Source organism: Cynocephalus volans, chromosome 14, assembly GCF_027409185.1.
Source record: "Cynocephalus volans isolate mCynVol1 chromosome 14, mCynVol1.pri, whole genome shotgun sequence".
Taxonomy (NCBI): Eukaryota; Metazoa; Chordata; class Mammalia; order Dermoptera; family Cynocephalidae; genus Cynocephalus; species Cynocephalus volans.
In genome coordinates, this window is record NC_084473.1 from 17,380,910 (window position 1) to 17,408,835 (window position 27,926).

At 33.8% G+C, this 27,926-nt stretch overlaps 1 protein-coding gene across 3 annotated transcripts in view; it reads right to left on the minus strand.

The window, feature by feature from the left end:
- Positions 1 to 27,926, minus strand: part of SMC6 (structural maintenance of chromosomes 6) — an 83,765-nt gene that overhangs the window by 44,219 nt on the left and 11,620 nt on the right. For all 3 annotated transcript variants that reach the window (XM_063079033.1, XM_063079030.1, XM_063079031.1), the window contains 13 exons: positions 22,992 to 23,109; positions 21,127 to 21,232; positions 14,831 to 14,967; positions 14,213 to 14,274; positions 11,100 to 11,180; positions 10,150 to 10,251; positions 6,527 to 6,646; positions 6,330 to 6,428; positions 3,616 to 3,762; positions 3,238 to 3,326; positions 2,903 to 3,067; positions 2,332 to 2,510; positions 1,066 to 1,270 (listed from right to left, as the gene is read on the minus strand). In XM_063079033.1, the coding sequence (XP_062935103.1) occupies positions 1,066 to 1,270; positions 2,332 to 2,510; positions 2,903 to 3,067; positions 3,238 to 3,326; positions 3,616 to 3,762; positions 6,330 to 6,428; positions 6,527 to 6,646; positions 10,150 to 10,251; positions 11,100 to 11,180; positions 14,213 to 14,274; positions 14,831 to 14,967; positions 21,127 to 21,232; positions 22,992 to 23,109 (1,610 nt within the window). The remainder of the gene's footprint in view (positions 1 to 1,065; positions 1,271 to 2,331; positions 2,511 to 2,902; positions 3,068 to 3,237; positions 3,327 to 3,615; positions 3,763 to 6,329; positions 6,429 to 6,526; positions 6,647 to 10,149; positions 10,252 to 11,099; positions 11,181 to 14,212; positions 14,275 to 14,830; positions 14,968 to 21,126; positions 21,233 to 22,991; positions 23,110 to 27,926) is intronic.

Sequence of the window (27,926 nt, forward strand, 5' to 3'; positions counted from 1 at the left end):
TTATACTTCTCTTAAATCAATTGACGGCACATCCTTCAGCTAGTCACTGCAGCCAGAAACCTAGGAGTCATCCTTGGTTTTTATTCTCTTATATTCAATTAACAAGCTTTATTGATTTTTGTCCTAAATATCTTTAAATCTTTTCTTTCCTACCAAAATTGCAAATGCTAGTTTTTTTTTTTTTTTTGCAAAATAACTTAAAATGTCATGCCTTCATGCATTCTGCACACAGAATTCTATTCATCTAGAAGGCAAGTAACATTTTCTGTCACTTGACAAACTCATCATTTCTAAGACTGATCACTTATCATCAGAACTGAATTATTCCCTGACTTACCTACTAACATATGAGCTAATTACACCTTCATTTGAACTATGCCTGCATCTTGTAGTCTAACTTTATCAATGCCCATAATGAATAAATAAGAGACAATTAGTGTTGGCACACAAATATTCTCAAATATGAGGAACATAGCATTAGACTTAATTAAGTAAAAAAAAAAGAAAAAGAAATAGGATTTATAACAAAAAATAGAGATGACAGATAAAAGAAATTTTAAAATGCAATCTAGGAATAGATATATACACCTATTTTTAAAGTGATTAACCGGTAGTTAGCAAAGAGGCCAGTTTGGGTACTATGCCCTTGAGAGGGTTTGTAAGGGCCATCAAAGCAAACCATCATAGCTCTTTATGGATTCTGTGAAACACCTCACGAGTTTAACTGGGGTAATGAGTGCCAGTGTTCTTCCTCAGGACCTCCCTCTTAATTCAGTGAGCTCTGCATCATTTCCCTCATGGGTATAATTTCTGTGCCACACTACATCTGTTTTCCTATACTGTCTCACAACAGACCTCATGTAAGAACCTCAAGAGCAGGAGATATCTGTTTATCTGTGTTTCTCCAATACCTACAACCAATGCATACATTGAAATTAAAGTGACTTGAAATTTAAACATCAGTAGTAAAGATATATATGGCTAACATGAAAAGTGTTTTAACTTTCCAGTCTTACGTATGATTAAGCAAAACCAGAAACAGTAATTTAATTACTGATGCCTTACCTGTTTTTTACATCATGCATCTCTTCCTGAAATTCAGAAACTATTATCTGTGGCCTAGAGGTCCCTGGTGAATAAAATCCTTTCATTAGTGACTGAAGTACTCTTTCATCCTTATGATCATGGCAACAATAGGCTTGTAGAAGTCCTTTTAAGCAAGATTCAATAGCCAAAGCAAGTTCAGGGTCCCGAAGACGAATGCAAGCTCCTAAATGTGAGAGATAATTATAGAAGGGCTCATAAACACTTAGTTTAAAATCTTAACATAACTATCTTTTTTATAATAGTTCATAAAAAACTTAAAATATTTTCATGTAAATCAGCTTAAATAAAATTACAGATCTTATTTTAACTGAATGGGAAAATCCCCACATATCCACTGGATATACTGGAGAGAAAACCCACCAAATCCTGTCCCACTCTAATGTAAATTAACAGTAGCTTTTCTATGAAAGTTTGTTATTCCAGCCTCTCAATGGTGTTTTGAAAATCAACTCAAAAGATTTACAGATTCTTTATTATTCTGTAAACCAATTAATATTGAGATTTTAGATTTAAAAACAAGGAAAAAAAGCCTCATCCACTGAAATGAATCCTGATATAAAGGCATGTATCAGTTAAATTAAGAGATATCAATACTTAAATATAATACTGTACTAACCAAATACATCTATATTTATAGCATCATTTTCACCTAACCCCGTATACAATTAGAGATAAATCCCTGGAAGATAACTGTCCTTTTATTCAAGAAAAACTTGAATAATTTTTTTTTTAAATCTTATATGGGAATAATTAAATAACCACAGATTTTACAGCTGGAGAGGACTTAGAAATGATATTGTCCAAACTAAATAGAAACTAAAAAGTCATTTCATAAAGATTACATAAAACGCAGGTGTGTTCTTTCGACTATATGTTGATATCATTAAATTTTCTGATTAATCAATTATAATAAATTAGGTCATTCACTTATTCATTCATTCACTCATTCAGGGGAAAAGAAGAACCAGTTTATTCAACTCTATAATTACTTTTCCTCAATTCTCTTTCTTTTGACTATTATATGCTTCAAAGGTACAAAAGGAAAGCTACAAAGTTTAAAGCAATTTTATCATTATTTTCAAAAAACAAGTACAATTGCAGTCCACATATAACTATATAATTCTTTGATAAGAGTGTTTTAAAACTAGATTCAACCGATCCCTTCCTGAAAATAAAAACTTGTTTCTAATTTTCATTATATCCTCACTAAATTGTGACAAATACCTAAAGGGCCTACAGGTTTAAACTTAAAACGTCCTTGTCTATAAGCATCATCTATTGCTTCAAGAAGAGCTGGAACATGAGGGCCAAATCTTTTCAGTCGATCAGTTTTACTATCTTTCAATTCTTTCAGTTGTCTCTGATTATAATTGAGTGTATTCCGCAGATCTAATTCTTCTCTCCTAAAAAATAAAAGTAGAAAAACAGAATACATACATGATACTTATACAGAAATATTCAGCCTTTGTCCATAATACCTGCACACCAATGAATCACTGAGATACCCTACACACTAAAAGAATTTTTCACTTGAAAATAGTTGTGTTACCAGAGAAAAATAGTCAGAAGTTCTCAAAACTTGACATGAAAAAGAATGAAGCAACACTGATGAACTAGGAACCCCAGAAATTATTCAACTCTACAAGTGTAAGAGTCTTAGAAAAGTGATTTTAAAAGATCCTTTATCATGTAGAAGAAACAAATGAACCAATATTTTCACCCCTCATATAAAGAGCAAAACAATACAATGTTGAAGTAACTTAGAAAAAATCATTCTAAGGATGTTGCAACTTACTTAATTCTGGTATTTTCTTCTTTGTCCTTTTCTATGGCTTGCTGAAACTGTTCAGTCTCTTGATTGACTGAATTTTCTTGATCCTGTAAGGCCTTTACTCTTTCTCTTAACCAAGATATTTTTTTTTGCCTTTCCAACCGCTCAGGTTCCAAAGATTGATCAGTACTAACAGTAAATAATCCAAATGAAAAATGTTAAATGAAAAACTTAACATTTAAAAGACAAAAACCAATGTAATAAAATTCCACAATACAAAAAATATAAAATTCCACTGTACCTAAATTACTTTATTATAAAATGAGGTAATCATGGAAAGTGCAAAGTAAGTATCCTACCTTTTCTTTAGTTCTTCAATTCTCTTACAAAGCTGCTCATCATCTTTCTTTAATGCTTTATATTCATTTAGGGATCGGTTATATAAAACCTAGCAAAAAATTACAACACATTTTAGCAAAATGAAAAATCAAATGTCTCATTCAAGTCCACTTTTGCCAAATTTTCAAATAAGAGGTTGGATATGTGCCTTCAAATAAGAGGCTGAATATGTTTTTAAATTAAAGCAGATAATGGCCATTTGAAACTATTACATTTTTAAAGACTGAAAATAATACTGATTTCAACCCAGATACAACACCTCTACTCTTAAAAAGCGATGAATAACTTTTTATTTGCTATGCAGTTTTTAATAGTCCCGGTTAGAAAATTTCTCTCACCTCAGCTTCATTATAGGCCCTCTTCTTAGCAGTGACATCTGCTTTCAATGCTATACATTCTGGTGCTCGTGCATCTGTCTCTTGACTAATCTTTTCTAGTTTATCTTGAATATCCTTGTACTTTTTTTCTGCTTCATTAAGTCTGATCTTTAAGAAAATGACATTATTTTCTTAATTAAAAATAACATTTTAATTTTCTTCAATAGACTCACATCCCAATAATAAATTTAATTTCACTCAAGACATTAGGTAAGCAAATATAATTATATAAAATGCTAAAATATAATTTAATTGTAACCCATATTTAGTTATTTAACAAATCTGCTATCCCCTGGGGATACAAAGATACAATAACAATTGTCTTCAATAACATGATTAAGGGGAGATAGATACAATATAGCAAAAAAAAAAAAAAAAATACATAAGTTGATAATACAGTTTGTATGCAATAATGCTTAAGGAGGGTATGCATATTTATAATTGCATAAGCACAGAGAAAGAAACAATAGGCCTGCCAGAGAAAGTCAGGAATGCCTTCAAAGAGGAAGTAGCACTTGAGCTGAGACTTGAAAGATTAATCAAAATGTACTAGGAGATAAGTTAGGGAAAGATCTTAGAGGCAGATGCAAGAGCATATACAAAGGTATTAATATTTATTTCAAAAATTAAAAATATTATTGGAGCTTAAATTGAAAGGATAATAGCAGAAGATGAGATGAAGGGATAGAAAGGGGCTTGCATTTCATAATGAACAGCTTTACAATTTAATCCTCTAGGCAACAGGGAGACAAGATATGACCAAATCTGTATGTTAGATCACTTTAGAACACTTGTAAAGCTGGGTAGAGGGAAAAATTAAAGAAAAAAATTTCAATATGAAGTGAATATAATATTGTGGAGCAATATTATAATTAGGGACAAAAAATAATTAGGGACAAAATGGGATACTGACAAAAGGAATGGATTAAGAGGGACAAATATAAGAACTAATTAGATCAGAGGTTAGCAAATCTTTTCTATAGTCAGATAATGTTCAGTCTTTGTGGACCACATGGTCTCTGTCACAACCACTCAACTCTGGCATCGTAACATGAAAGCACCCAAGGACAATATGTAGAAAACTGATTTTTTATAAAAACTGAAATTGGATTCTGTCATTACACAAATTAGATATAATTCATATATTTTCCATTTTAAGTTAGGTTAACACAAGTTTAAAGTCTGCTGTAGATGCTGTTTCTTCAGAAACTTTCCATTCAATAATCACTCTACAAGCAATAATCAAACTTACACCATGTGAAAGGCTTCATGTAAGACAGAGTGAGAAAGATGTATATGCAAGATAATCCCTACCCTTCAGAAATTTGCCATTTACTACACAGTGCCCGAAGGCTTAACTGGAGAAAAAGGTCTACTGAACTAAATATCACCTAGTCTTAAAATCCTCCTTTCCCATTTGAAAAAGAGGTTAGCATCTATTACTTTCACTGAATTCCATTTTTAGACTGGAAAATGTTTGAGGAAAGTATTTAAGGCCTTCCCCTAAGATAAGCTGAGAAATAAGACTGAGGAAAGAAAAATATTTGGCAAAAATTTAAGAATATTCTATCAGAAATGAAAATTTTAGGTAAGAGAGGTAGGAAGGATTGAACTTCCGTTTACTACATAAAGAGGTTGTAGGAAACTCAGCCCATAGATCACCAAGTAAATGTACTATCTTCAGTATTTCTATTATTTTTACATACTCATCTATTACCTTTGATGGATTATTACCATAATTCTTATAAAGAAAAAGACATAGTTGCTTATCTTAGAGGCAGACAGGAAAATGTAAGCTGGGGAAAATTACATCACAACCAAGCTTGGAGGCCGGAAATTTCTAAGCAAAGTAGAACAAAACACTAAGATGTAAGTAAGTCACACTGACACGATGAGCACATGTGGGGTAGAGCGGGGAGGGTGAGAGGGTCCTATAAAACAGCTAGGAGTTCAATATCTGGCATGACACTGTGAGGAGCTCCACAGTAGTGGCTGCACAACCTTGTGAATATATTAAAACCCACTGAATTGGACATTTTAATGGGTAAATTGTATGGTATATGAATTACATTTCAATAAATCTGTTCAAAAAAGAAAGAAAAGGTGAGCTTTAAGAGTGGATCTGCTGAATGGTAAAAAGGTCTATGTGTAAACCTCCAACACAGAATGACTACCTTTACTCACCACTCAATCAACTTCTACTTCTAGGCCCATGTGGAAAACTTTTGTGACTTTCTTGAATTTTAGATAAAGTAGTTTCTACCTGGGCTGTGAGATCTCAGGTTGAAATTAACCTTAAGCTTAAAAGACCTAACAACTTATCCCACATATGTGTTCCACCTGTATAAAATCCTCTGACAGGCAATGTTGGTTCTGGGCCCTAAAACTCAGTTCCCTTAAAGTTCCATTAGCAATCTCTGGGCATTGTTTTCAGTTCTGAATTCTTGTACTTCCTGATACTTACTGGCTTATCACAGTCAAACACAGTACTATTTTTAAAAGAGAGTTGCCCCAACAGTCCTTGGAAAAAGCTTACGTCTGCCTGACCTGAGTAATAAATTCAAATATAGATAAATATATGGATTGAAACTTCCACATTTGCAAGTTACAGTCTAATATCAGAAATTTTATATGATTCAACCTACTAAACCTGTATTTAAAAAAACTGTGATTACCTGCTGTTCTTCCATTTTCCTGTCAAGTCTAGCAGCACGATCTTCTCCAATTTTGATATTATCTCTGATTGCATTCAATTGTTTTTCAATTTCATTGACCTAAAAAGAAATTATATAGCAAATCATTAATAAGACTGAAACCAAATAGATTCTGTAAATCACAAATATATGTGAACAGATAATTAAGTAAAAATTACCACTGCCCAGGCCATTTCATGTTTCAAATACTCTAAATTAGTCTTCATTGTACTTAAACCAGCAATATTTTGAAAACGTTCCTCTTTCTCCAAACACTGGCGCTTTAGTTCAGTAAGCCGCTTAAATAAAAAAAAAAAAAATAGAGTATATTTCTTATTACCATAAAAAAAATTTGCAAATGTATTTCTTTTGAACATAATGCATAAGCAAGTACTATGTAAAAGCTTGTTAGGAAATCACTTTTAAAGAAAATAAAAGTATTTTTTGTTCTTTGGTATACTTCTGCCAGATGCAATAATTTTGCTAATTTCTAAACTATAGAAATGGCCGAATATTCTTTAGATGAAGAAGAGCAAAGGAATTAAAGATTCAAAACCATATAAGCACAGATGAATCCCAAAACTCACTTTCCCATTTTCTCTCTTTATTCCATATCTGATAGACACAGACTGGTCTGTTCTTCCAAAGTATAATCAGTACCCATTCCAAAGGTAATGAAAAGATCTAAAGAAATTTTATTTCCAAAAATCAAGCGAGTTGCAATTTTTCTTATCTAAGTTCTCTTTTAACAGTTAATAAATAAAACCATCAAGCAAATATTAAATATCATTACATTAGAACAGCTTCTGAAGTAGCTTCTAGACTTCATATTCTGTACATCTAGGTCAACAGCCTCTCCTCTTCAAAATCCACTGATTTTCTATCCAATCTTTTCAACTTTGCTTCCACTTCACCCTCCTCACTGACTCCTTTCCATTATCATGTTTTAATTTCTACTCACTTATCCTTCCAACTTATAAACAAAACCATCACTACCCATCCCTTGGCACCATCACTTCCTCTAAAATTTTTCTTCCCTTTCCATCCAAGTTTCATGAAAATTATTTCTATCTCCTCACATTTTTCAGCCCAACAAATCTGGCTTGCTTTTATCATTACTGAAATTCATCTTGCCATAATCATCTCTGAAGATTACATCACTAAACACAGTGAGTTTGTTGTCAATTCTTACAGTATTTGACCACACAGTACACCTCACAGTCATGACTAATTCCTTCCCAAATTCTCTCTTCCCTTAGCTTCTATGATTTCCACAAGCCTAGGCCCACTTTCCCTCTTCTCTTTGCAATATAAGTTATTCTTGTGGCTTATATACTAATAATATACTGATGACTCCTGAATTTTTATTGAGACTAGACTTGACTTCTTAATTCATATATATCCAACTTCTCATGTGACATCTCTATTTGGATGCTTTATAAGCACCTCAAAATTAATGTGTTCACAATGGAATTCATCATTATTTAAAAAAAAAAAAAAAGAAAAGAAAAGAAAGTCTCCTCTTCCCAAGCTTCCCTATCTCAATAAATTTACTCTACTGCTGAGGCAGTTAATCTGGAGGTCTTTCAGTCACCCTTGATGCCTCCTGTCTCAACTTTACCCCTCCATGTCCCACACATCTGTCCAAATCATTTCAAAACTCTTCTCTCCCTTACTACTGCCAATACCCTAACTTAAGCCATCATCTCTCTGGACAATGTTAATACCTTCTTTATTGATCTCTCTACATCTGTTCTTTCTTTACAGCAGTTCACTCTCTTCTACAGCAGAGAAATCTATTGAAAATATACATTTAATCAAGTCATTCACTTTCATGTCTTGTATTGCCCTTAAGTTTTACGAGGGCCTCTACAATCTGGCCTCTCATCTCTCTCTCTTGTGCGTTCTTCGGTACAGCCAATCTAGAATTCTTTTAGTTTTATAAAAGCACCACACACTGTCCTGCACCTGAAACTTCAATGATACCATATCTTGGAACACCCTTCCTTATTCTCATCATCCTTTGCCTGGTATTACTCACCCTTCAGTTCTCATCTTAGCCATCACTTCCTTAATAACTCCCCACTGTTGTTACCCACCTCCCCCACTGCCAGTACCCTATTAAATGCTTTTGCACAAACCTAGTCTTATAGCTCCTTCAGTAGTGCTCACCTAACTCACATTATTTACCACCTATGTTTCCTGTTAGATAGTTGTGTCTATGACCCCACAAATTCTGATATTTACTTGCCACTATATACCAATGGCCAAAATACAGTGCTAGTAAGTACATGGTAAAAATTTAATATTTGTTGACAGAATGACTTCTAGTTTCTCACCTTCGCATACTATTTCTTAAAGATTTAACTATTCAAACTGAGTTTATTTTCAGAATATAGGACAATTAACTAATTTGAAAAAATGTTCTTACTAAGTGCACATTATGCATCAAGAACTTTGCTACATGCTATTGGAGAAGTGCTTCTTAAGCTGCATAATCAAAATATCTTTAATTGCTGAGGATAAAGTATACCATGGAGAAAATGGGTGTTTAACCCTCAAGTGGTCTGAAGCAAACAAATTTCTTCAAAGTCCTTATTTATTACTTTTAAAATAATAAATGTAACGTATACTATGTACGTTTGTTTAAATATGCAAATATTCTTTCCCCAATAACACTGACACTCCAAGATAGTGCTGTATTAATTCTGTGGTTTATAGTAGTTCCTTGTATACCACCACAAAACCCAAGTTTGAAAGGACAATTTTGGGAATAAAAATAAATATACTCATCCTTAAATTTGAGTTTTCACTTAATGCACCACACAACTAACTATAGGCCTAACTTAAAATGTGCATTTCTCAAAAACTTTAAGTAAAAAGGCCAGTGTAACATCTAATGAATTTCACTTCAATCAATCATAAGTATAATTCTATCTCAAAAGGACAAGCTAAAAGTTACTGAAAGCTCAAATGGTTGTATAAAACTGACTAATTAAAAAAAAACAAGATATGGAATCATAATGGGATTTAATGTGCTGGATAAACAGCTGTAATGTAAGTCAATGAGTTTGAGATCTCTGGTTTCAGACAGAAGGTTGGATCATCAGGAATCTGAAGAAGAAAGCATAAACAAAATATAGCTGACATAAAAACAAATTTAAAGTAAGTCATGGTTTGTATGAGAGGTTTAAAAATCAAGCATATGTGTACAGCTGCTAAGCTGGTGAGTACCGATGTGACAGCTGCTAGCCAGCTACATTGCTTAAGGAATGTTAACATTTTACTAGTGTAATGAAAGAGTCATCTACTGCACGTAATTATAAAATGCATATTATGTTTAATATCAGCTTCAGGATTGTATTATCCCAGCAAAAGAAATGTTAGTTTTTACACAACTTACAGTAGGAATTAGCGATACCTTATTGTGAAACCAATAAGTCATATACTAAGAGATAAATATAAAAGATACTTGCCTGTCCTCTAGTTTAGTCTAACAGATGAAGTAGGACATATACATACCCATTATGACAAAACAAAGAGGTAAAGGTTAATAAATACTCTGAATATACAAAACATACTTCGTATACTTCAAAGAGTGCTACAAACATGTTATTAGTTTTATAATAGATATACAGATACCAGACTAAAATGTTCATGGAAAGATTCGTATTATCTTTTAATTCTGTTTTTCCATGAACTTTTTGAAATAATCACATGTATAATTTTATAATACCATTTACCTTAAGTACTACAGGAATTTAACTGATTTCAAAAAGATTTACATTAACTGTGTGCAAACCTCTTCTCCTTGATTTATTTGCTCCTTTGTTCTTTCTTTTGTTTCCATAATATATGAATAATCTTCCTTCATCTGTTCAAGTTGGGTTGCTTTCATGAAGAACTAAACCAACAAGAAAAACACAATTAGGAGTTTTGTAAATTTCCACAGAACTGTGAAAAATAAAAAGAAGAATTTGGTCTCTGAAAAATTTTAGACCAATTATGTAAAAAATTATTAAAAACATAATCAAGTACACATGAACGCAAAAGAGTACATCTTAAGAAGGTACTTCAAAAAGTTCACAGGAAGATTCACATTATCTTTTCATTTTATTTTTCCACAACCTTTCTGAAGTACCCTCCTATTTCAGACTCAAATTTAATGAATATGCTATGTCTTAAACATATACATTTTAAGAGCATTTACAAAAGCTCTTAAAATCCACTGAAAGAAAACACCTTGGTTGTGACAGTAAAATCATTTTGAAAGCTCACTTCCACTAATTCTTCCATTCTTTAAGCAAAAATGACAGAAAACAGTATCTCTGATCTTAGCACATCTTAAATTTTTAGAACAGGAAATATTGAAACTCATTCAAAGGGCTACATAGTAAGTTTAGTAACAGTCAAATATTTTGTTAGCTATTTAAATTTTAAAAAGCTTAAGGTTTATAAGTTATGTATGTGTGGCCAATTGTTACCTTGTATTTCTTTAAAGATTAATTTTCAAAAATACTAATCCATTCCCTTTCAGAATTAAAAGCCAAAAAGTGAAAATAAGGATCTACCAAAAAAATTATACTCTCATCTTACTTAATTTCCTAATGCTGTCCTATAATATTACTTTAAATAGGTGACTTTAAGAAAAATAAAATCTCATTATTTTGTAAGCAAGAATAATGTGAGCAAAAATAATGAATCTAATGTATTCTTTTTGGGTAAGTTTATATTTACTTTGGTGCCCCTTACTTTGTATTTATCTCCCTCATTTTTAGACTGCAAGAACTGCTTGCTCATCTCTTGTGTTAAAACAGAAACCGGGTTATCCACCTGAAACAAACAAACAAATAAAAAATATTCATTTTTAAATATTTTGCCTTAATGCCTTAAAGATAAATATAACTAAAATATACATTACAATTGACCTATGGTGCCATTAGAAAGGCTAAGCACTAGCCAAACATTATCCTATTGGGTAAAAATACGAAAAGAAAATGTTAGAAATTTTTAATGCAGGGAAAATGTTTCAAAATTTCATGATACCAGAATAAATACTATGGTCAAAACACAGTATTCTACCATTGCATGAGGGCACAAGCACAAGCACTCTCTGAAGTGTTCTTATTAGAAAGTTTTTCACTTCTTCTACCTCTTTTATAGATTATCACTCCTATGCCACTGATTAATCATAGAACAAAAGAGCGGGAAAAGCCTAGCATGGGAGTCAGTTGTCCTGGGTTCTCATTTGGGGTCTGTCCCTAATCTAAGTAGCCTTGGGCAAGTTAGTTAATTTCTCTAACTAAATACAAATTGTCCAACTCAGTTATTTCTAATCAGAGTTATGATAACAAGTATTTTCTTGCAGCAATTTAGATTTCCCACTTGTCTTTATTCCTTCACAAAAAATATTGTAAAACAAATGGAAATAATGAAGTCATTTCTATCTGTTGGAGGAGGAATCATCTCAAACAAACTACTGCTTGAATGAAAGTACCTTTGGCTAACAAGTTAGGACTATCAAAGTACAGATGGAAAAGTGTAAAAAAAATTCAATTTGTTTCAAAAAGATTTAGGGTCACTATTCAATTATGTCTTTGGTACTAAGAACAACAAAAAAAGCAATTTAAATGTTAAAAAGTAATCTTATTTACAGGTTATAGATCATATAGGATCAATATAAATCAAATTTTAAAACCTATCATTTTTACCATCTGTAAAATACAGATTGTGTAACATGCTAGTATAGCAATGGATAAAACATTTCTTTCAAGTAAAATGATGGGTCCTCTCTTCTAACATAATAAAAAACATTTATGCAGTTATGAAGAAATCTTTACATATTACACTTTTTCCTATTATTCAAACCACACCCCGACTGCCAACAATTTTTTCAACACCTCCATAGATCTTAATTTTACACTGCATCTTACTTCCTCAAATTAAGACCTAACGCACTAGCTTTAACGACAGACATTTTAACACCAGCTTTGGATTAACAGCTTCACCAAAGTTTATGTTCTTTTAATGCTCTTAAATGTTTCTGCAATGGGGTTCCTAGTCCCTAAACTACTCTAGGGATTACTTACGAATCTCGTAGCTTTACTTATAGGACCCTGGAACCAGCAAAAGGCAAGAACAAACAGGTAAACTTCAAAGAAGGGATATAAGAAGGGATATACGAAGGGGAGGCACAGGAGACAAATGTAAAAAGGTACTTAAAGACATTGAATACTCTTCTTCCTCCTAGTTATTCTAGACCAGCACTGTTCAATAGAAATTAATCCAAGCCATACATACAATTTTAAATTTTTTAGTAGTCACATTAACAATATAAAAAACTGAGTTATTCCTTTGTACAAGTCTTCAAAAACCTGGTGTGTATCTCACATTACAGCACATCTCAATTAGGACTATCCATATTTCAAGGGTTCAATATCTACCTATGGCTACTAGTGGCTACTGCACTGGACAGCACAGCTCTAGACATTTTATTTTGTATTTTGATCAATGAACCTGAACCTCTGGTTATGAGTTAACTAAACCATGCAAGTAGAGGACTTAAAAAGCTATGATGATAATCCTCAAATATTTCAAGGGAGAATAAACATATTTTATATTTCACAAGGAAGTGGGAGCTTAGAGAAATAGACTACATTCAACTTTCCACATAATGAAAACTTTCTAATAAATACAGTTGTCCACAGAAGAAATAAGAAGCCTCAGGCACAGGTGATTTCCTAACTATAGTGGATGCCCTTCAAGATTCTCCACCTATGATTCCACAAACTCTAACTTTCGGTTTTCCTGATTATGTCTAACAAATTGTCCTGTATTCTAGCCTGAAATTTATTTGCTGTATCTGAGTTTCTCAGATCTTAATAACTATCTTTCCTAAACCTGTGCTGCTTGATATTCAAGCCCACTTGCGACATGTGGCTTTTTCTACTTCGGCAAAATTAAATACAATTAAAAATGCAATTTCTCAGTTACACATTTTAAGTGGTCCAGAGCTACATGTGGCTAGTGGCTACCCCACCAGTCAGTACAGCTACAGGACCTTTCTACCATCACAGAAAGTTGTTCTGGATACTTTGTTCTAAACTAAACTAGGAAAGAGATCCAGACTCCTAATTATTCCTTTTCCTTGGTGACTAGCCTTGGTGTTCTTACTCCCGGAACAAGGCAATGTGGCATAATGGATAGATGGAGCACTAGAATAGAACAGGGATGCTTGGATCCCAATCCATGTTCTACCAGTAACAATACATACACAACCTAATGTACAAATTTACTTTTCCTGGCTCCCAGTTTCTCACCTGCAAAATAAAGGGTCTAGATTAGATGACCTAAAAGAACAATTCCAGTGCTAATGTTATAGAAGTATATGAGCTCTGTTTACAATTAATTCAGCCAAAGTATCTTAGCAGACAGGACCCAAGCCTTGTCCCCTATAGGTGTGATCAATAACTCAAAAAAAAAAAAAACAGAGAAATGCTTTATCTTTCTAGAATAAATTTTCTTCAAGAATTTAGTAGCTGCATTTAGGGAACGATGACGCTATTTTGAGTAGGACTGCAGAAAAACAAAAAACTTTACAGCCTTACTAACATAAATGTTAGCACATACCAGTCAGTACAGATTAGATGTTCTTGACTGCTCTATCAAATTAAAGGTATTATATATTAAAAATTCATGTTAATTTAGTATATTTTAAAAACCTCACTAACAATAGTTACACACATTCTTCCTGTGATCAATTCACTCATATGAGACCCTTTCAATTGTTTCTACACCACAAGTGAAATCAAACCAAAAAATAAACAGTTGCATGAAATAATCTGAAACACAAATTTAGCAATCACCTGGATGTTAAAATGATCAAGAATTGCAATCAGCTCTTCTTTCCTAGTAGAAACCAAGGTACCTAGTCATGAGAAATATATAAAATCATTAGATTGTTTCTAGGGCAATATTACAGAAAAAAATGTACAATTAATTATTTTTAAAAAACATAAAGATTAATTATGTGTCACCAAAAAAGGTACCACTGAATATGCATAAATCGGAATGAACACAGCACAAGTACACAGAGGCACAAAAAGTACCCAGATGCAGGAATGGTGCTTATCTTCTTCCTATGGCTAAACATCTTATTTTGCTTCTCACTTATCTCTTTTCTTCGATAACTAAACACTCACCTCCCCTTTATGTCCTTTTCCACTTTTTTGCTAACCATCTCTTTCCACATGCTATAGAAACTATAGGGGTGAAAGGAGGTCTGTAGGTGAGAACAAAATTACCTAGCCTGTTTAAAAATGACCCAAAATCTGCTAATCATGCCAACCAATCATGTTACAGGAAAGAGGTTTCAAGGGACTAGGAGGAAGTACCCCTTCAATGAATACTGGTACAATCACTTAACTCTTCTTAAAATTACTTATTAATATTTTACATAAAATGGAAAGAAAATCAGAACAAACCTGTTTTACTTTTTAGTTTATAAGATCGACTTCCATCCATGCTGATGTGTTGCTGCACAATGATAGAGTCACCATACACATTTGCTCTATATGCATCATCTCCTCTGTTTCTTAATGTTATTGAGATATCTGCTGAGCTAAAAAAATGAGGTTAAGGTAATTCACATGAAGGTAGGTACAGTGCAGTTACAATACTAGGTTACCAGAATTTTCAAATATTTACAAAACCCCTAAATAATTTAGCTAATTCATTTGAAAATTAGCTTCAAATCAGCAGCTGATGGCTAATAATCTACTACAGAATCATGTTAAAGATATCATGCCTAACAAAAAAAAAAAGTTGAAAATGAGTGAAGTTTCATAAAAAAAAAAAAAGGACTATTTGATATATAATAGAAATACCACATATGCATAAAACTTTTCCATTAAGTTCTAGTTGTTTCAAGTCATGTAGATAAGATATACATTTTCCTGTAGGGACTGTGTAATCAACATTATACTGCCTGATTAATATGAATTACATAATAAAGCATCATGCCAAAGGCAGGCCTTTAAAAATGATGAAGTAAGAATCGTGGTAAAGTAATAATATTTTGTAAGAGGATTACAATTAAGGAAGGTGCTATGGTTTGGATATGGTTTGTTCCCACCAAAACTCATGGTGAAATTTAATTGCCAACATAGCAAGATTGGGAGGTCCTTTAAGAGGTGCTTAGGTCAAGATGGATTTCTCAGGAGATTGGATTAGTTCTCATAGGAATAGATTAGTTTCATGACAGCAGGTTATTATAAAGCGGGTCTGCCTCCTTTGTCCCTTCTCTCTCGCACACACTCCTGCCATGTGATGCCACCCAACATGTTATGATACAGTCAGGGGCCCTCACCAGACATCAGCACCATGCTTCTTAGACTCCCATCTTCCAGAATCATGAGCCAAAATAAACCACTTTTCTTTATAAATCACCCAGTCTCAAGTATTGTTATATCAACAGAAAATGGACTAAGAAAGCAGGCGATTTTAATTTTTCAATTACTTAGACATAAAAAAAATCAAGGTATTTGCTACCAAGAAATATAAACTAAAGTTCAAAATTTCTTTAAGCTTTATTGGCATTAAAAAAATTACTTTAAAATAGTATAATGCAGGGCTGGCCAGTCAGCTCAGTTGGGTAGAACGTGATATTATAACACCAAGGACAAGGGTTCAGATACCCCTACCAGCAGCAAAAAAAAAAGTATAATGCCGCTAAGCACACACAGAAGTTTTAAAAGTATAAATCTGCCTAACTGATAGCCTCTGTTATAGTTTTTAAAGTTTTAAAGATATTTAAGGCATTTATAGCATGAATATCTTATAATATGCAAGAAAAAAATATCAATCTTTGTCTACTCTAACTTCTGTTAAAATAAGACACAGTAGAAAAACAAACAGAAAAGATGTTGATGAAAGACATTAATAAATATATACTTATAATTTCCTTTTTCTTTTTGTGGCTGGCCAGTATGAGAATCTGAACCCTTAACCTTGGTGTTATAACACTGTGCTCTCACCAACTAAACAAACCGGCCAGCCCCTAATTTCCTTGCACATAAATGTAGACAATATTTTCCCTGGTTCATATGAGCATCTGCCAAAATGTTAAAGTCCTTTGATATAAAACTGTTTTAACTGGTAATTAAACAAAACCTTTAACAGAACAAATTTGTTTTCATGAATTTTTAATCATACTCCAAAACTTTTTATCCACAAGTACACGTGAAAAAATACTCAAGATGAACTGCACTGTAAACTTCTGACATGACAGTGCACACAGAAGTGTTTGCTCTGCCCTTGCTCCCCCACCCTCTTCTTTGCAAGTACCCTATCAGAAAGAAAGGGTTTAGCAACCGTATCAGTCCCCATCCCATCCTTCAGGAATTAAGCTAAATGTAGAAATCTGCACTAACTGAGCCATTAGATTCTCTTCTGTAAAAATTTAATCTAAATTTTTGAAAAGAAAAACTGGTAAAAAATAAAAAAGGTTTAGTTAATATTGTACCAATGCTAATTGCACAGCTTTGATAACTGCATCTTAGTTATATAAGATATCGACATTAAGGGAAATTAGGTGAAGAACATACAGGAAACTGTACTATCTTTGCAACACTTCTGTAAATCTAAAATTATTTCAAAATACATTTTTTTAAATTCAAATTAAGACATGACCAAGTCAAGAGATGGTAATTGCTCGATACTACAAAGTTATGAGGCCTCTGGAACTAGAGAAACCAGTGTGCGCCATTATGAAAATAGAAAGTATGCAGAGAGAAGCAGGAGCACAGAACAGAAAATCTCTTGGGAAACCACACAGACAGACTGAAGAAAAGAAAAGAAACATGTACCCATTGATACTGAAGCGATTCAGAGACATAGAGAACACAAGATCACTTCTGTACACACCCATACTCACAGACTAAGACAGTAAGACATAAATGCCTGCACACATAAAGATACACAGAGTGACAAAGACATAGGTAAAGAATAAGAGCACACATACTTGAGACAATGAGAGAAACAAAGTCACATACTGGCACACCTGTCACAAGGGGAGAGAGAAGAGCACACACACAGAAGTACAGGCAACTAAGGAGGGTAAGGGAGGAAGTACAGAGAAAGAGTTACAGAAAAGACTGAAGGAAGGGAAAAGCAGACAGAGGCCCTGAGACAGAGACAGCCGGAGACACAAAAAAGACCCAGACACAGAGGATTCTTGATTCCTGCAGTCTCTCGGTCTGGTCCCTCATGAGACCCAGCTGTACTTCCTCCCTGTAGCTTTCAAGATATATAACCCTGCATCTTTATGGTAAATAACCTTTTCTAGAGCTACCTTGAGTAAACTGGTGTTTTTTCTTTTGTTTTGTTTTTTAACAAAATTACCTAATTAAGACAAATATGCTCTTAAAAACTGTAATTAATAGGATTTTTAAAAGTTCGCCAAGTTGATTCTAATGACAGTGAAGGTTGAGAATCACTAACTAAAGTATGATAGGGGAAGGACAGCTAGCCTAAGACATGGAGCAAAAAATTATTTTATTTCATTAACTGGTATGATTACCTAGTATTAGTTTAACAGTACCTCATGAAAACATTTTAAACATAAAGTGACTATATATATTTGCCCTCTGAATTATCAAAACTCTCTCTCAATTAGCAAACACCTAATTTATTATATTCATTTCTTCCCTTGCATTTGAGAAGTATCTTTAGCATAGTGAGAACTCTGGAGGTACTGATATTCTGCTGCTATATGAATTTAATAAATACAGCAAAGGAAAGTTCTTTAAAAAATTAACATTTATGAAAAAGCCTCATAATAACTGCTCAAAAAAAGCGTGTGCAAGGAGACAGGGACAAGCGAGCTGGGCACTAGCTCCGCTGTCTTCCCCATTTATACTGATATGGCTTTTATAGATGCTAAATTTGGGTCAAGAGTGACAGAGCTCAATGTCTATAAATATGGGAGACCCTTAAGTGAAAACAGTGACTATCAATGAGTTCTTTCAGAGTGACAACAGAATAAGCAGAGCCACAGTAAGAATTTGGCTTATTTTTCAACTCTGGAAGAACCTATCTATACAGAGGTAACTGGCAACAGTACATACTGATGGAAATAAAGAAAAAAGTCATGTAAAAATATGAAGTATCTACTCCTTCTCTGGGTAGCCAGCTCATATGCAATAAGTTCTATCTCCTTGACTAAATAATCAGGAATGTGAAACAGGAGTATGAGTTTTTGTCCCTCCACAACCACTGGGCCACAGTTGATGTCAAAAATAGGACTATTGCAAAGACTCCAGGGACACCAGGGCTAGTAACCTTTAAAAAAGTTTGTAGAAAAACAAAATTAAAAGATAACATGAATCTTTCCATGAACTTTTTGAAGACCCCTCCTATTAGGAAGGACAAGGGAAAGAACAGTGAACTGAGTGTGCTCAGAGAACCTGAATAGCAAGGGGCATGAGACCTTCAGTCACTGAGAGAAGTTTTCATGTGAGGAGACACATTAGAATTTATACACTGTCCCTCTGCCACTGAAAAGTGTTGGTGAATTATCAGAGGGCTAAGACCCAAGCAAAGTGTATCAAGGCTCAGTTCCCTAGCTTCTCCTAACCATGCTAGGCAAGCATGTCTCAGCAGAGTTGAAACATCACAAGAAAAGAAGATTGCAACCCAGGTGTCACAAATGGGGAATGTAGTATTTGAGATGGGGAGATGGGAGGGATAGACTCCTTAGGACTACCTCAAATTTGTGCCAGACTGACAGACATGCTTCAGGCAAAACAGGATAGATACATAAATTTTAGATGCAGAACAGAGTAAGAATAGAATTGAAAACCTCAATGAACTGATTCTGCAAAAAAGGGATGACAGATCAGAGACTATAAAACAGGAGAAATATTATAGGTGCCAAATATTTTAAATGAGGGAGGGGATGATAAGTGGTAAAGTAATGCATTTGGAAAAGCTCTGTTTTTAGCTACTCTTTTAGACAAAATTAATAAAAAGACTGAGCTCGAGTTAAAGTTTTTAGCTGCTATTAATTCTGTTTTAAAATACGTTAATGTTCCTCTCTGTATAGATAGCTGTGTCCTTAGAATTCAGTGATTTACGTAAGCTAATCTTTTATTTAACAGTATCCAAAGGATAGGTTTCAGAATGATGTTTCTGCTTTGGTCTAAGTACTTCCCAAATGGAAAAAAAATCCAAAGTACTTAACTGAGACCTAGAACATTTAATGGTACATAAAAAATAATTTCTTCTTGAAGCCTGTGTTTGAAAGAAAAATGTGCTATCTGGCCAAGTAGACTAGGTGATTATTTGGACAATGAAGAATTCAATAGTTAAGTACAATGAATTGAAATAGAGTGGGAACCATTAACTTAAAAATGTTAAAGTCACTAATTTTTTACCTCAGACATAATATTGTTGGGGGTGGTAGACAGAAAAGACCTTGCTGGGCTGGAGCCCAAATAAGATAAATGGAGACAGAAACTGTGGAGAATTGTTATCAAATAGCTCTTTTTCAAGGCCATAGAGCATGGGAAATGATTTCCTGTATATCTTTTCCTCTTTTCTTAAGTCAATTTGGAAACTTGCTTAAGGTGAAGATTCCTAAAGCTTCTAAGCAGTATATACAAGGGTATTTCAAAAAGTTAATGGAAAAATAGAATTAAAAGATAATATGAATCTTTCCATGAACTTTTTGAAGATCCTTCATGAGAAGCCCACAAGCCTGATTCACATCCTGTCCCTGTCCTATTTTTTAAATAAGGAGAAGTTAAATGAATACACCACTTAGAAGAAGAAAAGTCTATTATATGAGAAAAAAGATATCAGTACACTAATTATGAAAGTTTCAAAAGTTCTGGGCTCTGGGTACATGGGAGAAGAATAAGCAGTGGGAGTAGCCTGCCTCACTCTGGGAGATATTTGACAGGGTTTGGGATATTTAGTTGTTATGAGAAACAAGAATGCCTTTAGAGGAGATAAGCCTGAAGAGAGAGCTGCTAGTGGGCAAAAGGCAAAAAGTCTATGATGGACAAACTGGACAATGAAAAAGAGAGAGAGAGAGAGAGAGAGAGACAGAGAGAGAGAGTGTGTGTGTGTGTGTGTGTGTGTGTGTGTGTATGAAGGCAACCTATGACAAAAAGAAACACAAATGTGAAGCCAAAGAGAGTAGTGATATGACCGTTCACCAAGGATCCAGACGGACACAAACAGACTTGTGACTGTGGTCTTCACATCAAACTTATTGGTGACCCACCAGGGTAAAGAGTATAATAAAGTCAGAGTCAGAGAGTGAGATACTTTTTGGAATTCTTAGAAAGCTGCAGACAGAAGTTTTGTGTAGGGACCCCCTTGGCTAGTCACTGATTTTGCTCTCCCCCCTATCATATCAACATGGCCTTGCTGATGCTGGGTTTGGGTCAAGAGCCAGCAATGTGCAATGTTTACAAATATTCCTTTAAACACAGATTTACCACTGCCATTTCTTCTAGAAAGGTAACAGAAGCATGAGTGTAGGTGGATAGGCACATAGCAGTAAATTACACCAGTTATTTGTCCTAGAGAGGATAAAAGGCAACTGTGGGCTACGCTGCAACAATGGGCAAGAGAAGGGAATGAAAAGATAGGATACATCTCTTCCTAGTCTGGGAAGGCACTTCACTTCCAGTCATGTCTACATAAATTAGGAATCTAAAGTAGCTGTTTTTTACCAAAGAATTGAAAATACATGTAGAAAGCAAACACTTACTTCTGCCCATCTTTTACAAAGCTTTTTAAAGAAGATCCTCTGTTAGTAGCGACTGCTTTTCCACCAAGACCAACTATGAGAGCTGTAAGTACAGCACTCTTCCCACCTACAGAAACAGGTATTGAAGAAATCAAATTCAGTAAAGAGAAAAGGCTGATTTCTACAATCTGATACAAAGATTTCTGAATGAAATAGTCTCACCCTGAAATAAAATGTTATAACTTTCTTCCAGTGCCAAAATAGCAAACTCAAAAAAGTTGTATATATCATAAAATATTAGATAAACTAATTAGAAAAACCATTAGAAAAAAATTAGTCCATTTCAGGAATCAAATTTTTGCCATTAACAAGGAGTAGAAAAAATTGTTGTGATTTTCCAACCTGACACTCACATTTTATCCTCCTGGCATATCAGCCTAATAAATGACCTTATTTCTCTATACATATATACTTTATTCACAAAATTTTAAACTATTTTTAGTATCACTTGAATATAAGCGCCATATGGACAGAAATGTTGTCTCTTTCATTCAATACTATATCTCCAATATCAGCACATAATAGGCATTGCATGTTTTTTGAATGAACGAATAAACTTAACCAGGAAAAAAATTAGCAAAGTCATGTAGATGTTTTTTATGGAATATTTTGACAATTATTATTCCTAACTTGAATATTATTCATTTTCTAGCTTTTGAAGAATTCCAAAATCCATAGAAAATAAGAGAATATAATAACCATTTTCTTAACTATATGATCAACTAATCCAATCAACTTTTATCAGCCCATTGTCTTCCACAATATACCCACAATTAACCAAAACACACCACTGATTAACCCTATTTAGTTCCTGGAACACCTCTCAAATTGCTATTCTCTCTCCCCTTTCTTCATTACCCAATGCACTACCTCCACTACTTGCATTATTTCCCCTTCTATTAAGTTTTATTAATAAAGTCATTGTTTCAAAGGTTAAAAAAATAAAGAAAAAAGTAGAAAAGATCTAACTTTAGAACCCACCAGTCTTTCTTCACTTCTTGTCCAAGGTCACCTCCCTGTAGCATTCATTCCTTTGTCTGTCCTTCCCTTCCTCCTAAAAACACCCTCTTCTTGACTGAATAATAGAGTAGGGAAAACAGAGAACAAGAAATGGACTGTGAAGCTACACATACTAAGCTTCCTATTTTAGCCGTCACCAGTTGGTAGACTCTGGCAAGCCTCTTCTCCCAGTGTACTATCTCAGTCAGGCTGTCAACACTTCATGCCTATCTGGCCTATCACAGAACTGCCTAACTGGTCTGTCTCCTACTTTCCCCCTTCTAATCCATCCTTCAAATTATGGTCAGTTTGTTTCACAAATCTTGACCATATCATCCCTTACTCAAAAACTTCAGTTGGCTTCCCACTGACTTCTGAATAAAACTCCAGAATCTTTATCATAACATTCAAGATCCTCCACCTCCACTTTCATTGGTCACGACAGTGAGAATCTGTTACTTTCTGTTTCGATTCCCACAACACTTCATTTGTCCTCTATTACAACACTGTGTTGAAGTTAAGACACTAGGGCTGCCTCAATCGCACTGAGGATTGCCCATTCTCCCTTCTATAGTACGGATTCCAAGGTAAATGGATTAAATAAGCAGAAAATGTTTATCCCTACTGCTTTAAATGATAAACCTAAAGTTAACTCATTATCTTCTTTAAGTGAAGACAGGCAGCAAATACTGAGACTATTCATAACCACAAGTTATAGATCTATAAACCAAATATTTATCAGCACTAAAACACCTATTTTAAAAAGTTAATGTATTCTAATCTCTAAGTATTAATCAAAATCAAATGTGAAGGGCAGAAGCACTTACTTCCATTGTTGCCAACAACAAAGTTGACATTAGAACCAAATTTAAAGGGTCCAAGCATCGAATGACACATGAAGTTTCTAAGCTGAATACTTTCAATTATTCCAACTTCTGCTGCAGTCTATTAATTAAAAACAATGGAAGAAAACAATTTAATTCATTCATTATAGTCATCCAAGCATTTATGGCAGGAGAAAGACTAGCAGTATTAACCAATGGAAAAAGTTACAGAAAGTGAATAATAGTAAGATCAATGAATGAATGAGATAGATGAAATTAAATGGGAACCTTTTGAGTCACCATTCACTCTAGAATCTTTAAAGGATCTAATAACAGTATTACAAAGTTTCTTAATATTGACAACATTCATATTTTAGATCAGAAAATTTTTTGGTGGAGGGCATCTGTCCTCTGTATTGTAAAATGTTTACCAACATCTCTAGCCTCTACCTACTAGATGCCAGTAGTACATATCTTTCCCTCAGCTGTTACAACTAAAAATATATCCAGACAGTGCTGAATGTCCCAGGGCAGTGGGGAGGTGTGCAAAATCTCCCCTGGTTGAGAACTACTGGTACAACAAAACTTCCTGTAAAATACAGAACTATATTTAGAACATCTCTGAAAGATGACTATCCAGCCACGGTTTGAACAATGAATTCACTATGTGACATGGCAGTACATTTCATAAATGGACAATTCAAAGAGGAGAGAACATATTCTTAAAAGGTAAAGCCTGCTCTTCTTGTGACTTTCCACATCTGTCACTGATAGCTGTGTGACTTTTGGCAATGTATAAAGAATATACAGTTTCCAAATCTGTAAAACAAAAAATAATTCCTATACTGTAAATACATATCAGCATTAAATTAGAAAAGGTTTATAAATGCCTTAACTATGAGTTTGGCACACAGTAGTCACTTGCATGTAGTTATCTAAGTGCCAGAACAAATCAGCCGTTATTTTACCAGAATTTCCAACATTTTTGAAGGCCACTTTGATGTCTCTAGCTATTTTAATGGTTTCTTAAAAAAACTCCCTGGCTCTCTTGTTCTGAACACACATCTTATTAAAAAGAAAACTTTTATATCCTTTCATAAAGAGAATACCAGAAATATTGGTTGAAAAATTTCTTAAATATATTTTTGAGATAATCACAGATTCACATGCAATTATTAAGAAATAATGGAGAGATCCTATGTACTTTTTTACTCAGTTTGTCAGGGCTAATGTCTAGCAAAACTTTAGTACAGTATCACAGCTAAGATACCGATATTGATACAGTGAAGATACAGAATATTTCCATCATCATAAGGATCCCTCATGCTGCCCCTTTATAGGCATATTGATATCCCATCCAATCCACCCCCTCTTTAACTTCTGACCCACTAATATTCTCTATTTCTATAACTTTGACATTTCAAGAATGTTAAATAAATGGAATCATACAATATGTAACCTTTTGGGGTTGGCTTTTTTCACTTAGTCTAATTCTCTGTTATTGCATTTATTAGAAGTTCATGCCTTTTTATTGTTAAGCAGAATTTCATAGCATGGATGTACCACAGTATGTTCACTCACTGAATGACATTTCGGTTGTTTCCAGTTTTGGGCTATTACAAGTAAAGCTGCTAAAAACATTCACACACTAGTTTTTGTGTGAAAATAAATCTTCATTTCTCTGGGACAAAGGCTGGCTACATATGGTAACTGCACGCTAAATTTTTTAAAGAATCTGCCAAACTGTTTTCCAGAGTGGCTGTATCATTTTACATTCCCACCAAGTATCAGTAATTCAGTTTCTCCGCATCCTTGCCAGCATTTCATGTTGTCACTATTTTTAACGTCAGCTATTCTGATGGGTATCTAGTAGTATTTCACTATGGTCTTAGTATGCATTTCCCTGACAAGGAATGACATTGAACATCATTTCATGTGCTTATCTGCCATTTGTATATACTCCTCTTCAGTGAAATCTCTGTCTTCCACCCATACTCAAATTGGATTGTTGCTTTTTAAATAAGTTTTGAGAGTTCTTTACATATTTGATATCAACATTTTGTTGGATATGTGGCTTGCAAGTGTTTTTTCCCAGTCTGTAGCCTGACTTTTCATCCTCTTAAAAGAGTTGCAGAGCAAAATTTTTTAATTTTGATGAGGTCTAATTTATCAATTTTTCATTTTATGATTAGTACATCTGGTATCAAGTCTAAGGATTCTTTGCCTCATCCTATATCCCAAAGATTTCTCCTATTTTTCTCCTAAAAGTTTTATAGTCTCACACTTACATTTAAAAATCCTTTACCTAACCTGAGTTCATTTTTATGTAAAGGTATGAGACATGGGTCAAGGTTCATTTTTTTGCCTATCAATGTATAATTGCTCCAGCACCATTTGTTGAAAAGGCTACCTTCCCTTCCACTGAACTGTTTTTGTACCTTTGTAGAAAATAAGTTCACTATGATTTGTGTGGTTCTGTTTCTCTGTTCAGAAGAGATTCACTGTTCTGTTCCAGTGATCTGTGTCTTCTCCTATACCAATACCACATGATCTTGATTACTGTCACTATGGAAGTCTTGAAATTGAGTAGACTGATCTCTCCCACTTCATTCTTTTTCAAAATTGTTTTAGTTATTCTAGTTCATTTGCCTTTTCATACAGATTTTATGATGTTTGCTTATATCTACAAAAAATCTTGCTGGGATTTTGATAGGAACTGCATTAAACCTGTATGTCATTTGGGGGGGAGAACTGACATCTTTTCTATGCTGAGTCTTACAATCCATGAATAAGCATATTTCACCATTTATTTAGGTCTTCTTTGATTCCTTTACATCAGTATTGTACAGTTTTCAGGATACAAGTCCTGTATATTTTGTGAGATTTAGACCTAAGTATTTCATTTTTTATAAAGATTGAATTTTTTTAGAGCAGTTTTAGGATCACAGAACAATTGGGAGAAAGATACAGAGATTTTCCATATTTCCCTTAGCCCCATACATGAATAGCCTCCCCCATTATTATTTTTTATTGAAAGACAATTTGTTATACATATTTGTGGGATACAAAGTTGACTATCAATAGTTGTATACAATGTGTGATGGTCAAAACAGGACAGTTAGCTTATTCATCATTACAAAACACAATCATTCTTGTGTCCATTAACCAATTTCTCATTAATTTCTCATTAGCCTCCCTCCCTCTTCCCTTTCCCTCCCCCTTTCCACCTCTAGTAATCACAGTTTAAAAGTTCAATATATTATTTTGATTGTTGTTTCTTTCCTTCTCTCTCTCTTGATTGTTGTTTATTTACTTATGAATTCCACTCCCACATATGAGTGAGGACATGCAGTATTTCTCTTTCTGCCCCTGGTTGTTTCACTTAGCATAATTATCTACAGGCTCATCCATGTTGCTGTGAATGGCAGAATTTCATTCTTTTTCATGGCTAAGTAGCCTCCCCCATTATTAACATCCCCCACCAGTGGTACATTTGTTACAACTGATGAACCTAACACCGACACATCACTATTACCCCAAATCCATAGTTTACATTAGGGTTCACTTGGGATGTTCTACATTCTATGGGTTCGGACAAATTTATAATGACATGTATTCACCATTATAGTACCATAAAGCGTATTTTTACTGCCCTAAAAATCCTCTGTGCTCTGCTTATTCATCCTTCTCTTTCCTCAACCCCTAACAACCATTAATCTTTTGTCTCCATTTGGCTTTTGCAGAATGCAATATAATTGAAATCACACAGTATATAGCCTTTTCAATTGGTTTCTTTCATTCAGTAATAAGCATTTTTGTTTCGTCCATGTCTTTTCACAGTTTAGTAGCTCATTTCTTTTTAGCATTGGATAATATTCCACTGTTAAGATGTACAACCGTTTATTTATCCATTCACCTACTGAAGAACATCTTGGTTACTTCCAAGTTTCAAAAATTATGATTAAAAGCTACTATAAACATTCGTGTGCAGGTTTTTGTGTAGACATAAGTTTTCAACTCCTTTCGGTAAATATTAAGGAGTACAATTGCTGGGTGGTGTGGTAAGGGTATGTTTAGTTTTATAAGAAAACTTCCAAACTTTCTTCCAAAGTAGCTTTACTATTTTGCATTCCCACCAGCAATGAGGTAGGGTTCCTGTTACTCCACATCCTTGCTAGATGTGATGTTGTCAGTGCTCTGGATTTTTACCATTCCACCAGGTGTGAAATGGTATCTCACTGTTGTATTAATTTGCATTTCCCTGAAGTATTTCATTTTTTTTTTGAGTGACTGCAAATCGTATTATATTTTTAATTTCAACGTTCACGTGTTCAATGCCAGTATATAAAAACACAATTTAAAAAATTTTTATCTTATATCTTGTAACCTTGCTGAATACGCTTATTAGTTTTAAGAGATTTTTTGGTAGATTATTTGAAATTTTCTATGTAGATAATCAGGTCATCTGCAAATAGGAAGAGTTTTGTTTTTTTCCTTTCCAACCTCTACAACTCTTGTTTTCTTTTTCTGCTTTCTTTGACTGGCTAGACCTGCCAGCCCTATACTGAATAAGAGTAATGAAAGCAGACACCCTTGCCTTGTTCCTGATTTTAGGGGAAAAGCACTCAGTGCTTCACCATTAAGTATGACAGCTGTAGGTTTTTCCGTAAATGCTCTTTATCATGTTGAGGAAGTTCTCCTCTATTCCTATTTTTCTGAGAGTTTTAGTCATGAACTGGTACTGAATTTTGTCAAATACTTTTGCCATATCTAGTGATATGATCATGTGACTTTTCTTCTTTACATGCAATATGGTGAATTACACTGATTGATTTTCACATAATCATGCTGACATGCCTAGAATAAACCTATTTGATCATGGTGTATAATGCTTTTTTATATATTGCCAAATTTTACTCGCTAATATTTTGTTAAGGA